We start from the raw sequence: 17,247 nt of genomic DNA, 5'->3' as shown, positions 1-17,247 counted from the left end.
GTGTTTTTTATAGATGTAATTTTGTATTCGGGTTTTCATTACTTGCTTGTAGGGTTTAGGTTTTTTAGGAAAATTTTAAATAAATTAAAAAAAATTAAAAATGATGTGTTAATTTTTGAGAGTAACAAATCTTATGTGTCAATATATTATAAAGTCAACAAAAGTCAAAGGCTTCATTTTTATAATATATATATATATATATATATATATATATATAAACACTATTTTTAAGTAAATTTGATTGTTGCCATTTTTATAGTGAAAATAGAAAGGATCCTAAGCTTGAAATAAAATGGTATGTGTGTGGGTGAAATTGAGAGAATCCTATTGTTCCAGAACAAGAGAAATGTTAGTACCATAATATTTTTCACAACTTTTACCACAATTCATCACCATCTAGTGATGTTTTTTTTCGGGGGGGGGGGGGGGGGGGTTATCCCAATAAATTTAAAAGGGTTTTGATTGTCTACACATCATGGAAAATCATGTGTTAGTGGTATGCATTCTTAAAAAGGAAAAAAAAATGTGAACTTTATACGAACATAGTGTACATATATTACATTACTAAGCATGTTTAATGGTTAGTTACCATATGTTCGGGGGCCTTTTTCGGTTCCTCAGCCATGTGTAGTCCTTTGGAGGGGTGACCTTACTAGACCTGGGTTTGTTTGGGGAGTTGCATCCGGAACTCAACATTGGGCCACATGGTCCAATGGCTACCAGCGTACTTTTAAGCTTACAAAACCATTAAAGCCAAAATTTAAGAATCAAGATAATTGTTGAATAAATATGTAATATGTGTTTGATATAATAGCTTTGATCAATGGTTGTAATAATAGTTGAAATAAAGTAATATGTATTTAAAGGTGAAGTAATCATATATTCAATGATGTAAATTTAAAGATATGGAAGCAAAATCACTTATCTTTGTATGGTTTGTAACTCCAGCTGTACAGCTTCTGTCAGTTTATAATGTTCCAGCAGAGTGACCCCGGTGGTAGAGAGGCAGTTTGTCATGATAACTTCAAGATTGAGGAGGAAAAATGGGTGCAACTGGAGGGAGAGAGAGTATGTCCAACTGTGTGTAGGAGCTGGTTAAGTTTGCCTCTCTTATCATGCACTTAAATGAGTTTTCTCCTTGAAAATGCTCTTTTAGTTGTTGTGAAGTTATGAATAGTGTTGCCTTCCATGAGAAGAACTTTTGGATGAAGTATTTGTGCCTTCTAAGAGAAATGCTTTATGTAAGATGGATTTGTGCCTCCCATGAGAATGACTTTGATATGAGATTTTGGTGCCTTCTAGGAGAAGGGTTTTAGCATTAGAAATTGATGCCTTCCATGAGAAGGGCTTTTAGTATGAGTGTTTGATATCTCTTGAGAAGTGTGGAGATGGTAAAAGATATAGATATTTTGTGGGATGTAGTATTTGTAATATGTATGATATATGGAAGTAGAAAGCTATGAAGGTTAAAGATAGTAAAAATATGAGATTATAACCGCTGGAGAAGTTGTAGAGATTGCTTTCGAAGAGTAAAGATTTTGTAAGAGAAGAGTATGGAGATGTGTTTAAGTATTTGGAGATAGGAGCAGTAAGATAGGTGTATTTTCTGAATATGGAGAGTAAGGGTAATAGTGTTGTAGTGTGTTTAGCAATGTTATTGGGATTTGCTATTGGGATCTTTTGCTGGAAGATATATGATGGCTTATGAAGGGCATTTATGAGCTAAGGACTGAAGAGTTTAGCTCCTAATTTGGAAACTAGAAACTTAGAAGCTCAAAATTTCATTAAGAGCTTAAGAAGATAATGAGAGAGAGAGAGAGAGAGAGAGAGAGAGAGAGAGAATGGATAAGTTCATGAGAGAGTTGTCCTTCCCTCTTGGTTGTCTTGAGGTGTTGATGAAGGGTTTTAATTATAGCAGAGTTTAAGAGGGTATTTTAGCAAATAATCTCAACCAAAATCTGTCCCAAATAGCAATGAATCTTCAGAAAATCCATTCTAGGATTTGGCCAAGAATGGTATGTTTAGTTTTAAGATGTTCTTGCTGTTTTGGGTAGTAGTTGCTGGGGAAAGAGAAGCAGAAAATGAAAATATTTTAGCAAGAAAGAGATAGTCACTTAGTTGGTTTTGGGTTTTAGCCAAATAAGGAAAATTTGTAATGTTAAGGTTGCTAGGTTAGGGTTAGCTGTCACAACTAATTTGAAAAGGTTGTCCATGCTATCAGGAAAAGTTGTCCCAGCTAACAGGAAAAGCTATCATAAGACAGTTGTTACAAGACAGCTGTTGCTTGGGGCGGAAGCAGATAAGGTCAGATGTCAGGTTGCTAGGATGGATATTTCATGAATTTGGCTGAAAATGGTAAGATCTCTTTTAAGGGTGTCTTGCTATTTTGGGTATAATAGCTGGCTGCTGGGATTTCAGCATTAAATGGCTGGCGATATCAGTTTCAATCAGGTGTCAAGTGCTGAATACACTGCTGGGATTCTATTGGAAATGCTTCCACTACAAAAAACTAGGTCTATGGTGGCGTTTGTGAAACGCCACTATAGGTACTAAAAAGCCACTATAGGCACATTTAAGCTATAGCAGCGTTTGCTATAATGGCGTTTACAAATGCCACTATTGTACTGCCACTACAGACTATAGTGGCGTTTAGACCAATTTTTTTATTTTTAAAAAAGGCTATAGTGGCATTTGTCAAACGCCATTATAGCCTTTTTTAAGAATTAAAAAATTGGTCTATAGTGGTGTTTAGAAATGCCACTATAGGTCTATAGTGACGGTGCGTACAATAGTGGCATTTAACAAACGCCACTATAGCCAAAAACCAACAACAAAAAAAAAAAAATTGATTACCAAAAATTAATTTTTGGTAATCAAATTTTTTTTAACTGAATTAAAATTGTAATTAAATAAAAAGATAAAAAACAAAACAAAACAAAATACATAAATAAGACAAAATACAAACACTATAGCTAGCCCAGCAAATTCAAAATGAAACACAAACCCACCTAAAAAAAAAATTCAAAATCAAACACAACATGCTCACATAAAAAAAAAAAAAAAAAAAAAAGCAACTCCACCCCACATTTAGCCGCCATAGACCAATTAACCTGCAAAAAGAAATCATCAAATAGATTTTGAATTTTTCACTACTTTGTTGGTTCTATTAACAAAGATATTATCACACTTGAGATCTCTATGCCTATCAATGATAAAAAGCGAAAGAATTCACAAAAATTAATCAAAAATCTCAGAGACCCACGAAGCAAAGTTGACAACAAACAAGGGATAGACCAAAACAATCATTAATTTTTTTTTTAAAAAAATACTTACTTGCAACTATACAACCAATGGCATCAAACACAATATCACTCTTTCTTCAATCACAAATCCCATAATAGCAGCACCATTTACAAATTTAAACAAAATTAACAAGTTGCAACACCATCTTCAAATCCAAAACCCACTAACATTAACACCACCACAAATAAAATAGGAGAAATAAAATCAAAATGGAGAGGAAGAGAAAAGAATAAATTCAGGTGTGCAGTGAAAGAAGGACAAAATAAGAGAGAAAAGAAGAAAGATGAAGGAGTGGAGATAAGGGAGAAAAAGAAAGAAAAAAAAAAGGAAAAAAAGAAAAGAAAAGAAAAGAAACAAGTCTGAAGAATAAGGACGTGGAGAATGGATTGATAAGGTGAGTGGGTTAGGTGGGTTTGAATTTTGAATTCTGAAATTTTTTTAACATTTTTTTAAAATTTTTTTGCTGGTCCCTCGTATGTGTGTGTGTATATATATATATATATATATATATATAAATTTAAATAGAGAAATGATATGTTCATAATATTTTTACGCCAAATTTTAAGTAGTAGGTTGTTACCAGTTGTTATTGTTGAGACAAAAAAGTAATCTTAGTGTTAAGTTTAAATTTGAACCAATAACAATTAACTACTTTTTTTTTTTTTTTTTTTTTGTTGAGAAAGAACAACTAACTACTTATGATTTGTTGTGAAAAAAATTGTAAAAAAATTGTGGACATACCATGTCTCATTTAAATATAAATATATAATAATATATACATTTAAATATATATATATATATATATATATATATATATATATCTATTATTCAAATATTCTGGAATATGTCATAGAATATTCTAGGCATATTCTAGGAATATTCCATATTTTTTTAATCTTGAAACCATGACCATTTAGTTTTTGTTTTTTATGAAATATTGTAGAACATGCCATGGAATGTTCCTAGAATATTCTATGGCATATTCCTAGAATATGCCCTAGTATTTGTAAGCCTGGGAACATTTCGGTTTTTTTTTTTTTTTTTTTTTTTTTTTTTTTTTTTTTTGGTGCTGGGCTATAGTGGCGTTTGACTATAGGTCCTGGTCTTACAAGGGCTTATAGTGGCATTTTAAAAACGCTGCCATAGGCCATTTGAAACGCTGCTAGAGACCTAGTTTTTTTAAAACGTCACTATAGGATTCCCAAACGTAGCTATAGATATGCTTATAGCAATGTTTATAGAAAACGCCACTATAGGGTACCTATAGCGGCATTTTTTACAAACGCCACTAAGAAAAAGTCACTATAGGTCTAGTTTTTTGTAGTGTTCATTTTTTGGGTGTTTGTATTTTTGGTCCAAGGTTCTATTATAACACAGTTTTAGTAAATAAGAGAATGATTGGTTGATAGTTATGAAGTTTTAGAGATTTGGTCAAGGTCCCATTGTGTTGTGACTTAATCTTGGTGAGCAAAAAAAGCATTTAGTGCTCTGCTTTAGCAGCTGGCAGAGGAATATTTGATCTGATTGTGGCAAACAGCAGCTGGGTATTAGAGATATCATGAATATTCTATGTATTTGGAGATTAAAAATAGGCAATCAGAATAGGCCATGTGTTTGAGTTGGATTTTAGCTGAAAGTAGTAATTTAGTTTATGTAGAATAATATAATTAAGTTTCTAAATTTGTATAGAAACAGTTGGAGATTGAATGGATAGTTATTTTTTCAGCATTTAGATGGCTGAGGATATTGAGTATTTGTCATATGATGAATATTAAGTTTTAGGAAAAAAGCAATGGGGAGTTTTATCATTTTATGTGCTATGTGATAAGAGATGCTTACCATATATTACCCGCTACACACGCACTCGTCAGAGCTCAGGGAGTTGAAGAAGACATGTCAAGCAACATGTTTCTTTTATCAACTTTAAACTGCTGGAACTTTACTGAACATACCTCTTAGCCCTCCAAACCACAACTCTCAAAATTTTTCCAAAGAGACTCATGAGCTTGGATCATAATCCGAAGATGAGATAACGTACCTTGGGTTTTGTTGTCGTTTTGTGTGAATATGGACTTTTGTTGAAGAAGCTGCTTTCCATGAATATGAGAGAGGTAATATGAGCCGTGAGCTTTGATTCATTGTGTGAACCCGATTCATATGTTGATGTTGATGATATCATGAGTTATGATCTCGATTGATGAAAAAGAAACGTGGACCATGAATCCGCCCGATTCATTGGGCTCACGAGCCATGTGAGCCCAATCTATGTAATTAAATGAAATATAAGCTTATTTTGGGTTTTAAATAGATTTACCCAAAAAATCAATAATATATTGATGTGACATAAGTTGCTAATAAGGTAGTGCCATGTGAGGTGAAAAAAGAGTTTTTAACACCATATAAGCACAAAGAGTCCCACTTGCATGTTGCATTTGTCTCCGTAAGAACTTAAAAGACTTGACTGCTCCAAAAGCACAGAGTCCTACTTGCATAGTTACTTTTTCCGTTATAATGGCCTGAAAAACACAATTTCTTCCACTAATCACTCCTGAACTCTGATCTAATAAACCTTGGAATTGGGGAAAAAATAGACACAAATAATAAATAAATAGAACAAGTTGCTGAAATTAATAACACTATTAAAAGGGCTTTGTTTGTTGGATACACTAGTGCAAGCACACACTTCCCATTAGGCCATTACAATCGAAAAAGTAACTTTCAAAGTCATGTTTTTAAGTTTGAAATAATGGTTTAAAGTCATGTTTTCAGTTAGAATGAACAGTGTGCGCAACAAGTATTAGTCTTGTTAAAAGACATTTTTGTGCATTATGCCATGCGTGGTAACCCTCTCCATCGTCCAAAGAATTTTACAATGTTTGAAGTCATATTTTTCAACTTATTACGTGATTATATATAGGTGCGTATAATTTATTATTTGAATTAGACATCATATAATTTACTAATAGAGTGACGTGACTAAAACTACATATATTATATATTTTAATTGTCAAGTCAAGCTAAAAAAAGATATTCTAAACATATCGAGAGATAAAGTTTTTTTAAAAAAAATTTAAAAAGACTCAACAATATCCCTAACATCACATGTGTTCAGTGACGGAGCTAGGAATTTTGGCTTGGGGGGCCAAACTATGGTATTCATAAATCGGTTTAGATAAATTCAAAACATATTCATATACAATTAGATTAGTAAGAACTTGTTATTTATTTTTTCTAATGAACATAATCTTTCTAAACTTTAATGAGTACACACAAATTGTCTACTTTACTCTAAACATGTATGGAAAATAATCCAAAGAGAAAAATAATTACATTTTTAAATATAATAGAGCTAGAAGCTTTGTAACTCAATTGATTGGATGTATAAATGAAAAGATAAAAAAAGGGAAAAAATAATAATGGATGATTCTTATGTAGCTTTTAAAAAAAAAAAAATTTTAAATTTGTTTTGGATGGATTAAGCTATTTATTTTTGTTTTTTTCTTGGGGGAAGCCAATTTTTTTTTTCTTTCTAATGTCATTGGAGAGCGACTCAAATTTGGGGGGGTGGGTGGGAAATCTCATTTTTCTTTGGCCCACCTTAACCGATTTATAACATATATATATATATATATAGAGAGAGAGAGAGAGAGAGAGAGAGGATACTAAAATATTTCAAAATTTTGGGGGGCCAACCTATAATGTGGCTCCGCCACCGCATGTGTTACACACAATAACCGTAATATCACGTGTTACACGTTGTTTAGGGAAGCCCTTTTAATCTATATATGTCAGTCTACACTTCAATTTGTCTCATCAAACTTTGATGGCTTCCTCCAATATTCTGAAACTTTGTTTGCTCCTCTCCGCAATCAGCTTGTCAAGAACATGGGCTCTCAACTCTTCTTCTTCTATGAAAAATTCCCAACATTCGTCCTCCATAAAATCTGTATGCAAAACCACACCATACCCAGATGTCTGTTTTGACTCACTGAAACTCTCCACCAATATCTCAGATGAGGCCATTCCAAGCACCAACACCTACCTCCTTTACACCCTCCAAACCGCAATATCGGAGTCTGGAAAGCTTTCCAGTCTGCTCTTGGATGCGGGAAACTCAAATAATATCATCGAAAAACAAAAAGGAACCATCCCGGACTGCAAGGAACTCCAACAAATCACCATGTCTTGTTTACAAAGAACAGTGTCCCTAGTCCCGCAGGATGCACGCATTAATCAACGGAAACTTGCCGATGCAATAGCATACCTTAGCGCAGCACTCACAAACAAGAACACATGCTTGGAGGGTTTGGATTCAGCTTCGGGTCCTCTGAAGCCAGCCCTACTGAGTTCCATAAATGAAACTTATATGCATGTAAGTAATGCTCTTTCCATTTTGTCTAGTCAAAAAAGCCATGATAAAAGGCGCCTCATGGACTTGGGTGTTCCAACGTGGATTTCAAAGAAATTAAAGCGTCGGACTCGGATATTGGAGAGTGAAATTGACCCGAGTAAGGTGCTGACTGTGGCTGCTGATGGAACTGGAAACTTCACCACCATCACTGATGCTATCAACTTTGCTCCAAACAACAGCAACGATAAAACACATATCTATGTGAAACAAGGACTTTATGAAGAAAATGTGGAAATCCCATCTTACAAGACCCACATTGTTCTGCTCGGAGATGGAGCTGATATCACTATAATTACTGGTAAGAGGAGCGTGGGGGACGGCTGGACAACTTTCAGATCTGCAACTCTAGGTATGTTTAGCCTTCTGTATTACATTTATATATATTTAACCAACTTATGTATGATAATTTTTAGTTTGATGAAAAAGAATTATCATTAAGAGTGAACGTTATATGTTGAAATTTTCTTAATATACATATGATCCTATGGCCCTCCCTCTTTAAGAACTTAAATTAAAAAAAAAAAACGTTTTGTTAATAAATACATAAATTTAAGGGATATTGTCGTATTGAAGACGTTAACCACCATAAAAAGTGTGGCTAACTTGTCCATAAATTGTGGATTCTAGAATTAGCTCAACTAATAAAATATCTTGGTGTCAAGTAAAAGATCTTGGGATTGAATTCTGTCTAAATCAAAAGTCAATTAATGTCTCGTCTTGATGATAGAGATATTTAAAAACTCTTGTTTATGGACCACCAATACTTTAATTAAGGTGCCTCCATCCCTCTATGTACTAGTCTTATCTTTGGAAGTAATTTCGAAAAAAAGAAAAGAAAGATCTTATTAATGATTTAGTTTTCCTTACTACAATAAATTTAAACATTAAGATTGGAAAATATATCATTTCATTTATTTTCCGTCATTTTTACAAATTTCAGTTATAATAATTTAAACGAAATTGGAGGCTAGTTGTGCTTGTATGTTTAGCTGCTGTATAGCTAAGTAAATGGGAAACAAATCATACTCTAAAAATCACCTCTCTTTTTTTTTTTCTTTTTCCTTTTCTGTTTCTTTTTTGTTGTTGTTGTTTAGTAAAACAGAATATAAAATAGTTTCCATAGAGTCAAATTGGAAGTGCTATTTTTTTTTTTTTGGGTTCAAATTGTTTAGTTTTTCAATTATTTTCTCAAAATCATATTTTCCTCTCAATGTCGTAATCATTAATTCACCATTTTTTTTTGGTTCTCCAAGCTGGACTTTTTTATTTATTTTTTTGGTTTGGAGTTAGGTACCAAATAAGATATGACAACATAATGTTGCTTATATAAGAGAATTTAATCTATGACTTTAGAGTCCAAGGAAATTGTTGCGCAATTTAATTCAAAATCAATCATATATAATTTTTAGGATTTAAAAAAGTGATGAGTTATGTTTTCATATATTATTAAGTTGAAATATGTTAAAAAAATTATTATGTCTATTGTTTTATTTATCTTTTGCCATTGACACTCAATATGTATTATATTTATTTAACATGTATTAATTTATTTTCGTGTTCAAATTGAATTAAATTGGATTTCAGCGGTGTCTGGTGATGGCTTTCTGGCACGAGACATATGTATTGAGAATAAGGCTGGAGCAAAGAAACATCAAGCAGTTGCCTTAAGAGTAAATGCGGACTTTGCAGCTTTGTACAAGTGTCATATTAATGGTTACCAGGATACATTGTATGTCCATTCCTTTCGACAATTCTACCGAGAGTGTGACATATTGGGGACTATAGATTTCATACTTGGGAATGCAGCAGTGATATTCCAAGGATGTAATATTTGGTCTCAAATGCCAATGCCTGGCCAATTCACAGTTATCACAGCACAGTCTCGTGACAGCCCAGATGAGGACACTGGAATTTCCATCCAGAACTGTTCAATTCTTGCTACAAATGATTTGTACTCTAATTCTAGCAACGTGAAAAGCTACCTAGGAAGGCCATGGAGGGTGTACTCTCAAACAGTCTATCTAAATTCTCACATTGACTCCTTCATTAACCCAGCTGGGTGGACACAATGGTCTGATGATAATGATGATCAAGAATTAGAAACTTTGTACTACGGGGAGTATGACAATGGTGGGCCCGGCTCATCAACTGATGATAGAGTTCAATGGAAAGGGTATCACAAAATGGATGTTGATGCTACGTATAATTTCACGGTGTCAGAGTTCATTAGTGGTGATGAATGGTTGGATTCCACTGCATTTCCTTACGATCATGGAGTTTAACTTTGATCTAGTATAAAAAAAAATGTAAGAATTAAATGGAATTGTCTTATGGCAAAAATAATTTTACTTTCTCAAAGGAAAGGTCATTCTAATACATATAACCATAGTTGTTAAAACGTAAATCGTATTATGAATTGATTTTTTATCGTACACCTAATAAAATTATAAAAAAATTATAGATATAAAAATATAAAATGTGTATTCATTATAAATTCTGAATATATGCACCTATGTATCGTATTATTTAAGAGAATTTTTTATACGCCCTAATGATGCAAAACTTTTTTGTACATGATATGATATGTATCATACGATACTTACAATTATGCATATAATTGTGATTTATCTATCAAGAGTCTAAAGACTCAAAAGCGATTGATTAAAGTAATTAGATTTAGTACAAAGCCTTTAGAGGAATTGAGTGTTTAAGAGCATTAGCACCAGATGTGCTAAATGCTAAAATTTTAGCATTTAGCACACCAAAAACACACCAATATCAAATGGTGAAATTCTCATTAGGAGCAGACGTTATAGGTTGAAATTCTCTCAACACACACACACACACATTAAAATTTTAGTGTTCCAAAAGTAATGCTTAAGCCCTTCTCAAGATTTAAGCTAGTCAAACACACAAAAAGGAAAAAAAGAAATAAGCAACCAAACCCCTATAAAAAAAAAAAAAAAAAAGCATTAACCCATACATATGAGCCTATGACCCTCCCTCTTTAAAAAATTAATTTAAAAAAAAAGTTTTGTCAATATATACATAAATTTAAGGGATATTGTCATATTGAAGACGTTAACCACATTAAGAAGTGTGGCTAACTTGTCCATAAATTGTGGATTCTAGAATTAGCTCAACTAATAAAGTATTTTGGTGTCAAGTAAAAGATCTTGGGTTTAAATCCCGTCTAAATCAAAAGTCAATTAGTGTCTCATCTTGATGATAGAGATATTTAAAAACTCTTGTCTATGGACCACCAATACTTCAAGGTGCCCCCATCCCTCTATGTACTAGCCTTATCTTGGAAGTAACTTCAAAAAAAAAAAAAAAAAAAAAACAGAAGATCTTATTAATGATTTAGTTTTCCTTAATTTCTACAATAAGTTTAAACATTAAGATTGGAAAATATATCATTTCATTTATTTTCCTTTATTTTTACAAATTTCAGTTATAATAATTTAAAAGAAATTGGAGGCTAGCTGTGCTTGTATGTTTAGCTGCTATATAGCTAAGTAAATGGTAAACAAATCATACCCTGAAAATCACCTCTTTTTGTTGTTGTTGTTGTTTAGTAAAACATAATATAAAATAGTTTCGATAGAGTCAAATTGGAAGTGCTTTTTTTTTTTTGGGTTCAAATTGTTTAGTTTTCCAATTTTCTCAAAATCATATTTTCCTCTCAATGTCGTAATCATTAATTCACCAATTTTTTTTTTTTGTTCTCCAGGCTAGACTTTTTTTTTTTTTAGTTTGGAGTTAAGTACCAAATAAGATATGACAACATAATGTTGCTTATATGAGAGAATTTAGAGTAATCTATGACTTTAGAGTCCAAGAAAATTGTTGCATAATTTAATGCAAAATAAATCATGTAAAGTTTGAGAACCCTTAAACACAAGATGTTTAACCTAGTTATATAACCAAGTGATTACTTAGATAAATAAATCAGACCTAAGTTAACACATTTAAATCATATCATGTAAATAATGCAGAAATATAAATAACATAACGATATGATAACCTAGGAAAACCTAATCGGTAAAAATCCTAAGGAGGATTTAACCTAGCTATCCTCAAGGTAAAAACAGATTCACTATGAAAGAATTGAAATTTTTACAATAGAACTTAGACCACTAACATCCTATTGCTACATCGTGTAGAAAACTTACTATCATGACCACGTAACAGTTTCGAGTCCACGAACTACTTCTTTCCTTGATTTGCTGCAACCACAAGTTCTCCTACTTGTGACTTTGAGACTCTACTCAAAGGTCTCGGATCTTCTTTAAGTTCTTTAAGCAGCACCTGAAGCGATCATCAAGCTCTTGACGTGAATCTTGATCTTGATAGCCCTATGTGTGTGTATGAAGGTAAATACCTTTAGATCTCACAAAAAATTCAACACACAACACTCAAAAAGACTTCTAAAACGTAGCTAGGGTTTTTCCTTTTATATGTGAAGTAAAGCACTTAACCCTACACATCAAACAGGTTTGGGCTGAATTGAAAATTCTGCAGAAAAATAAATCTGTACGTGGTTCGATCGATCGAGTCTAATTTTCGATCAATCAAGCCTTACAGATTTTGTCTAATAAATCATGCAATCACTCGATTCCAATTTTACAATTAAAAACACTTTGAGCAAGTCTAAACCAAGACTCCATGTTTTGATCATAGTTTGCCAACACAATACATATCAAAGTTCTAATACTTAGTCCTTAAGGTCTTAGAACCTAACAATCTCTCCCTTTGAAAATTCATGACAAAACACATTACAAAAACCTAAAATGCTTAAAGTAAAACAGCCCATTCAAATTTAAAAAGCCCTAAATACAATTCAACCTAACTACTATCTATTAGTTGCCAATATAAACAGCAGTTACAACTGAATTAACCTATAAATTCCTAAAACACTCAACAAACACATAAACGCATGTGTGGAAAATACAAGTAAACCAAAATTAAACTTCTTGATTTCACAAAACATAAAATAGAAGACATATATCATGAATAACCTCATGAATATAAATCAATAATCAAATGTACCATATGTAAAACAAGAAACAATAAAACAACTAAAAAAAAAAATGTCTCCCCCTAACATAAACAACCCATAAAAATAAATACATCAAAGCTAAAAAAGAAATACATCATATGCCATAACAAAAAATACATCATGAAACTTCTAGATACAATCTATAATCTCCAAATCTCCCCCTATCTCCATTTGTATGTGCTCCCCCTTTTTGTGACGAATTGCCAAAGGGCAATCAAGAATCATCATCAAAAGGTGGAGCATGTGGAGTAGAACCTCTAGCATGTGCCAAATCTGCTTATAAGGCCGCAACCTCATTAAGCAAATCGAACAAAATCTATCCATACGCCGCTTGAATAGTCACAATCGTATCCAAAGTGGCACATATAGAGGAGTCGCTCGATGTAGATGGTGGAGGATCCATGGCAGTTGTGGGGTCTACATAAGTCTCAGCAGAAGGATCATCGGAAGGAGGAGGCCTAGATGCATCACCTATAGAAGACTCGACTCTAGGGCATTTAGAGCTAGCTTTCAACTGAGTAGCTCTTTACCTAAGGAAGGTGGCACCTATAGGAGCTATAATATGGACAGGCTCAGATGCGAGAAAGTCATCTAAACTTAAATCTAACAAAATCCTATAAATGAAAACCGGGAAAAACAAACCATAGGATTTGACACTACTTTTATGAACCTCAACTAATGAGCTAATGAAAAGAGAAGGAAAATTCATAGGAGCATCAGTGACGAGAGCATACAAAAACGCACATCTCTCAATGGGAATAGTATGAAGGTGAGAGATAGGCCAAATATTATGACAAGAAATTCGAAAAAACAAATAATTGAGCTCAGTAAGCTCATGGAAAGTGATACGAGGATCAGTATCCCATCTAATGGAAGTACTAGTGATGAGTGACATAATTTCATCAAGGTGAGGAGACTCTGAGTAAGGGTACACTAGCTATTGTACCAAAGGTACACCAAGAGCAGAATGCACTACCTGAGGAGTAATGACATACTCTTCACCTCTTATTCAACTTTTCACAAACTGAATGTTGGAATCATCGAAGTGGATAGAGAGGTTCGAGTAGAACTCTCTAATCAAAGCCGTTGGAGGAGGATGCTCGACATCTAAAAGAGGTAACCAACCCCTACGCTCAAAATTCCTACGAATCTCCCGATCAAGCTCATCTAGAATGACCCTACACTCAGCCTAAACAGACCTAAAGATGTTCCATTTCTCATAGGTTTCTTGACACTTAATGGTTCTAAACCTATCACTCTGGAACTCAGGGGTAGAAGGAGTGGTGGTTTTGTTGTTGGCTCTAGTCTTCCTAACCATAATGCTAAGGGTTTAAAAAGAAAGGAAAACAAAAAACAAAGAAAAAAAAACCAAGGGCAACATGCATTATAGAGAGTTAGAGCACAAAAATCTCAATATATAACAATCTATTTGATGCATGTAATGAATGCACATATGATGCATGCTCTAATGCATTGAAATTTGTTCAATTTTACTTTATAAACAACCAATTGACTTGAACATAGAGTTTTAGTCCAAAAACCCCAAATTTGAAAAACCCAATTTCAAAAACTTTAACCAAATTGATCAATTAACCATTATACTAGTTAGAAAACATCATATAATGAGTTAATCTATCAAAAACACAAGTCAATTTCACCAATTTAAGCCTAATTGAGCAAAGTTCCAAGCCCTAGAAATTTTAATTTTCCTCAAATCACAAAATTGATCAAATTAATGCATGAGGATCACATGTATATGAACTAAGAACAAATACCCATTGATTAAAAATGTTAAAAAAAAAATTGATATAATCAAAAATCCCTAAAATGCTATGTTTGAAATTTTGAATAAAAGTGCATGAAACATGTGATTAAATTGAAAAAAGAAGGGTATAAAGGACTTACCAATGCTTGAGGACAAAATCCTTGGAGAAAAATTTGGAGGAAAACGACAAAAAATCTTAGATTGGATCGGTCGAGGAGAGAAAGTGAGAAAAATCTTAAATTGGATCAGTCGAGGAGAGAAAGTAAGAAAAAGTTTGGAAAAGCTTTTGAAATAGTGAAGTACATGTGAGGAGAAGCTTTTTATAAAACTCAACTTTCAAAATTCGATCGGTCGAAATTGAGTTTCGATCGATCAAAAAATAGATTCAATCGATCGAGCATCAATCGAGCACCAATCAAGCTAGACAGATTCAGACCAAATTTTAATTGCAATTTCAATTGGTCAAGCAATAGCTCCGATCGATCGAAAATCTTGAAAAGTGACTTTTTTTAAAAAAACAAAGGAAATTTTATGCAGAAAACACTCAAACCTTTTTTATTTCAAGAATGAAATGCATGAGTATGAGTTTAAATTTTTTTCAAAAACACTTGAATTCAACCCAGATCTTCGAAAAACAAGATTTTCACACTTTTGTCCCCAAAACTAAAAAATTAGACATATTTTGCATCAAAATCAAGGAGCATATAATCTTGGATGGCCAAAATAAATTCACACACAATATCATGTACTAAATTTAGCAAAGAATAACTTATGTAGTGTGTGCAACTAGTAATAGCATGAGATACATGTGAGGTGATATGTAGATAGTAATCAATCACAATTTCTACATTATTCATCACATAAATTTGAAAGAGACTATTACCTAAAGAGTTATATCATATAACTCTCACATCTCCTAGAAAACAAGCTAGCAATCATTTAAGTTTCTTTTTATTTTGCCTCATAATATACACACCAATTTTATTTCATTGTTAAATTGATATTTAAGTCAGATAATGTACAAACCAATTTTATTTATTTGTGTCATCTTTATTATAGCCAGATAATGAACATACCAATTTTATTTATTTGTGCATACGCTACACTATCTTGAGCACAAAATCTTATGATATGCACTAAGGTGTTCATAATTGACTAGTAAACAATGGTGAGATGGTTATTTATGCATTTCTCATTAAGTTCTAGTCCTAATGATTAAAAACATGTGATCAAAAACTATAAACAACTCACACACAACATGCACTGCATAGCTAAAACTAGCAAAGTGTAGTAAAATAACTTCATCCAAGCTAAACAAGATACATAAGCATGTTATGTAAAGATAATAGGCCAATCTTGATTGCAAATCCAAAATATATGATACAAAACACATTTTTCCTTCCTTTTTTTTTTTTTAAATAGCAAAAACAACCTATCATGAAATGCATGAATGTAATGCAATGCAATTCCTAAAAGCAAAAAGAAAACAAAACAGCAAAAGAAAAATGGTCACAAAGAGTATTGAGATGAAGCACAAGGACCAAAAGAGCCAAGAATGACTAGGGACACCGAATCACACCAATCATTTGACGAAGTGTCGTAAACTTACTTCTATCAAGAGGTTTGGTAAAGATGTTAGCATTCTGACGTTTAGTAGGGATATATTCAAGAGTCACAATCTTTCTTTCAACCAGATCCCTAATAAAGTGATATCTAATCTCTATGTACTTAGTCTTAGAATGTTAAACAGGGTTCTTAGAGATATCGATATCACTAGAATTATCACAATAGACCATCATGGTGCCTGTGATATCCCATGGTCACTTAAAAGCTTTTTCATCCGAAGAAGTTGTGAACAACGTCTAGCATCAATATATTTTGCTTCTGCAGTTGACAGAGAGACATAATTTTGCTTTTTACTCATCCAAGCAATAAGATTGGCCCTTACATAAAAACACCCACCAGTGGTGCTTTTTCTATCATCGGCATTACTGGCCTAATCTGCATTTGAGTATCCAACAAGAGACATATTTAACTCTTTGCTATAAAACAATCCATAATCACAAGTTCCACTAACATATTTTTTTGATTCTTTTAATAGCATTTAAATGTGAAACCTTAGGGTTAGATTGAAATCTAGAACATATACCAACACTAAAAGCAATATTTGGGTGACTAGCAATAATTGGATGATTATTAGTTAAATACAAAAGACAACCAATCATGCTTCTATATAATGTAACATCAATAAACTCACCTGAAGGATCATTGGTTAGCTTTGCATTTGCAGCCATTGGTGTTCTAGCATGTGCAGCCTTTTCAAGTCTAAATCTGTTGAAAAAATTTCTAGCATACTTTGCTTGGTTGATGTAAATTCCAGAATCCATTTACTTCACCTGCAACCTTAAGAAATAAGTTAGTTCACCAACCATATTCATTTCAAACATATTCTTCATTTCATCTGCAAAAGATTTAGCAAGAGAATCATTAATAGCACAAAAAACAATGTCATCTACATAAATTTGAGCTACTACAAAATAATTCTTATCCTTTCATATGAAGAAAGTAGTATATGCAAATCCTCTTTTGAATCCATGCTTAATGAGATAGGCAGTTAGCCTATCATACCATGCCCTAGGAGCTTGTTTCAACTCGTAGAGTGCTCTCTTCAACTTGTAAATATCATCCGGTCTGTGAGGATCAACA

The 17,247-nt window shown here is 32.8% G+C and overlaps 1 protein-coding gene across 1 annotated transcript; it reads left to right on the top strand.

The window, feature by feature from the left end:
* The first annotated feature begins 7,126 nt into the window (after window positions 1-7,126).
* Window positions 7,127-9,996, top strand: LOC142642152 (putative pectinesterase/pectinesterase inhibitor 12). The gene is made up of 2 exons (XM_075816507.1): window positions 7,127-8,063; window positions 9,299-9,996. The coding sequence occupies exons 1-2, from the start codon at window positions 7,127-7,129 to the stop codon at window positions 9,994-9,996; spliced, it is 1,635 nt and encodes a 544-aa protein (XP_075672622.1).
* The last annotated feature ends 7,251 nt before the right edge of the window (window positions 9,997-17,247 follow it).

The sequence above is a fragment of the Castanea sativa genome, chromosome 7 (assembly GCF_040712315.1).
Source record: "Castanea sativa cultivar Marrone di Chiusa Pesio chromosome 7, ASM4071231v1".
Lineage (NCBI taxonomy): Eukaryota > Viridiplantae > Streptophyta > Magnoliopsida > Fagales > Fagaceae > Castanea > Castanea sativa.
This window is presented reverse-complemented; position numbering and strand designations above follow the sequence as displayed.

What these genes read in the sequence shown, in the direction of transcription:
- LOC142642152 (XM_075816507.1), top strand. Translation starts at nt 7,127, where the DNA reads ATGGCTTCCTCCAATATTCTGAAACTTTGTTTGCTCCTCTCCGCAATC. An exon ending in TTTCAGATCTGCAACTCTAG is followed by an intron (nt 8,064 to 9,298) that starts GTATGTTTAGCC and finishes ATTGGATTTCAG; the next exon opens with CGGTGTCTGGTGATGGCTTT.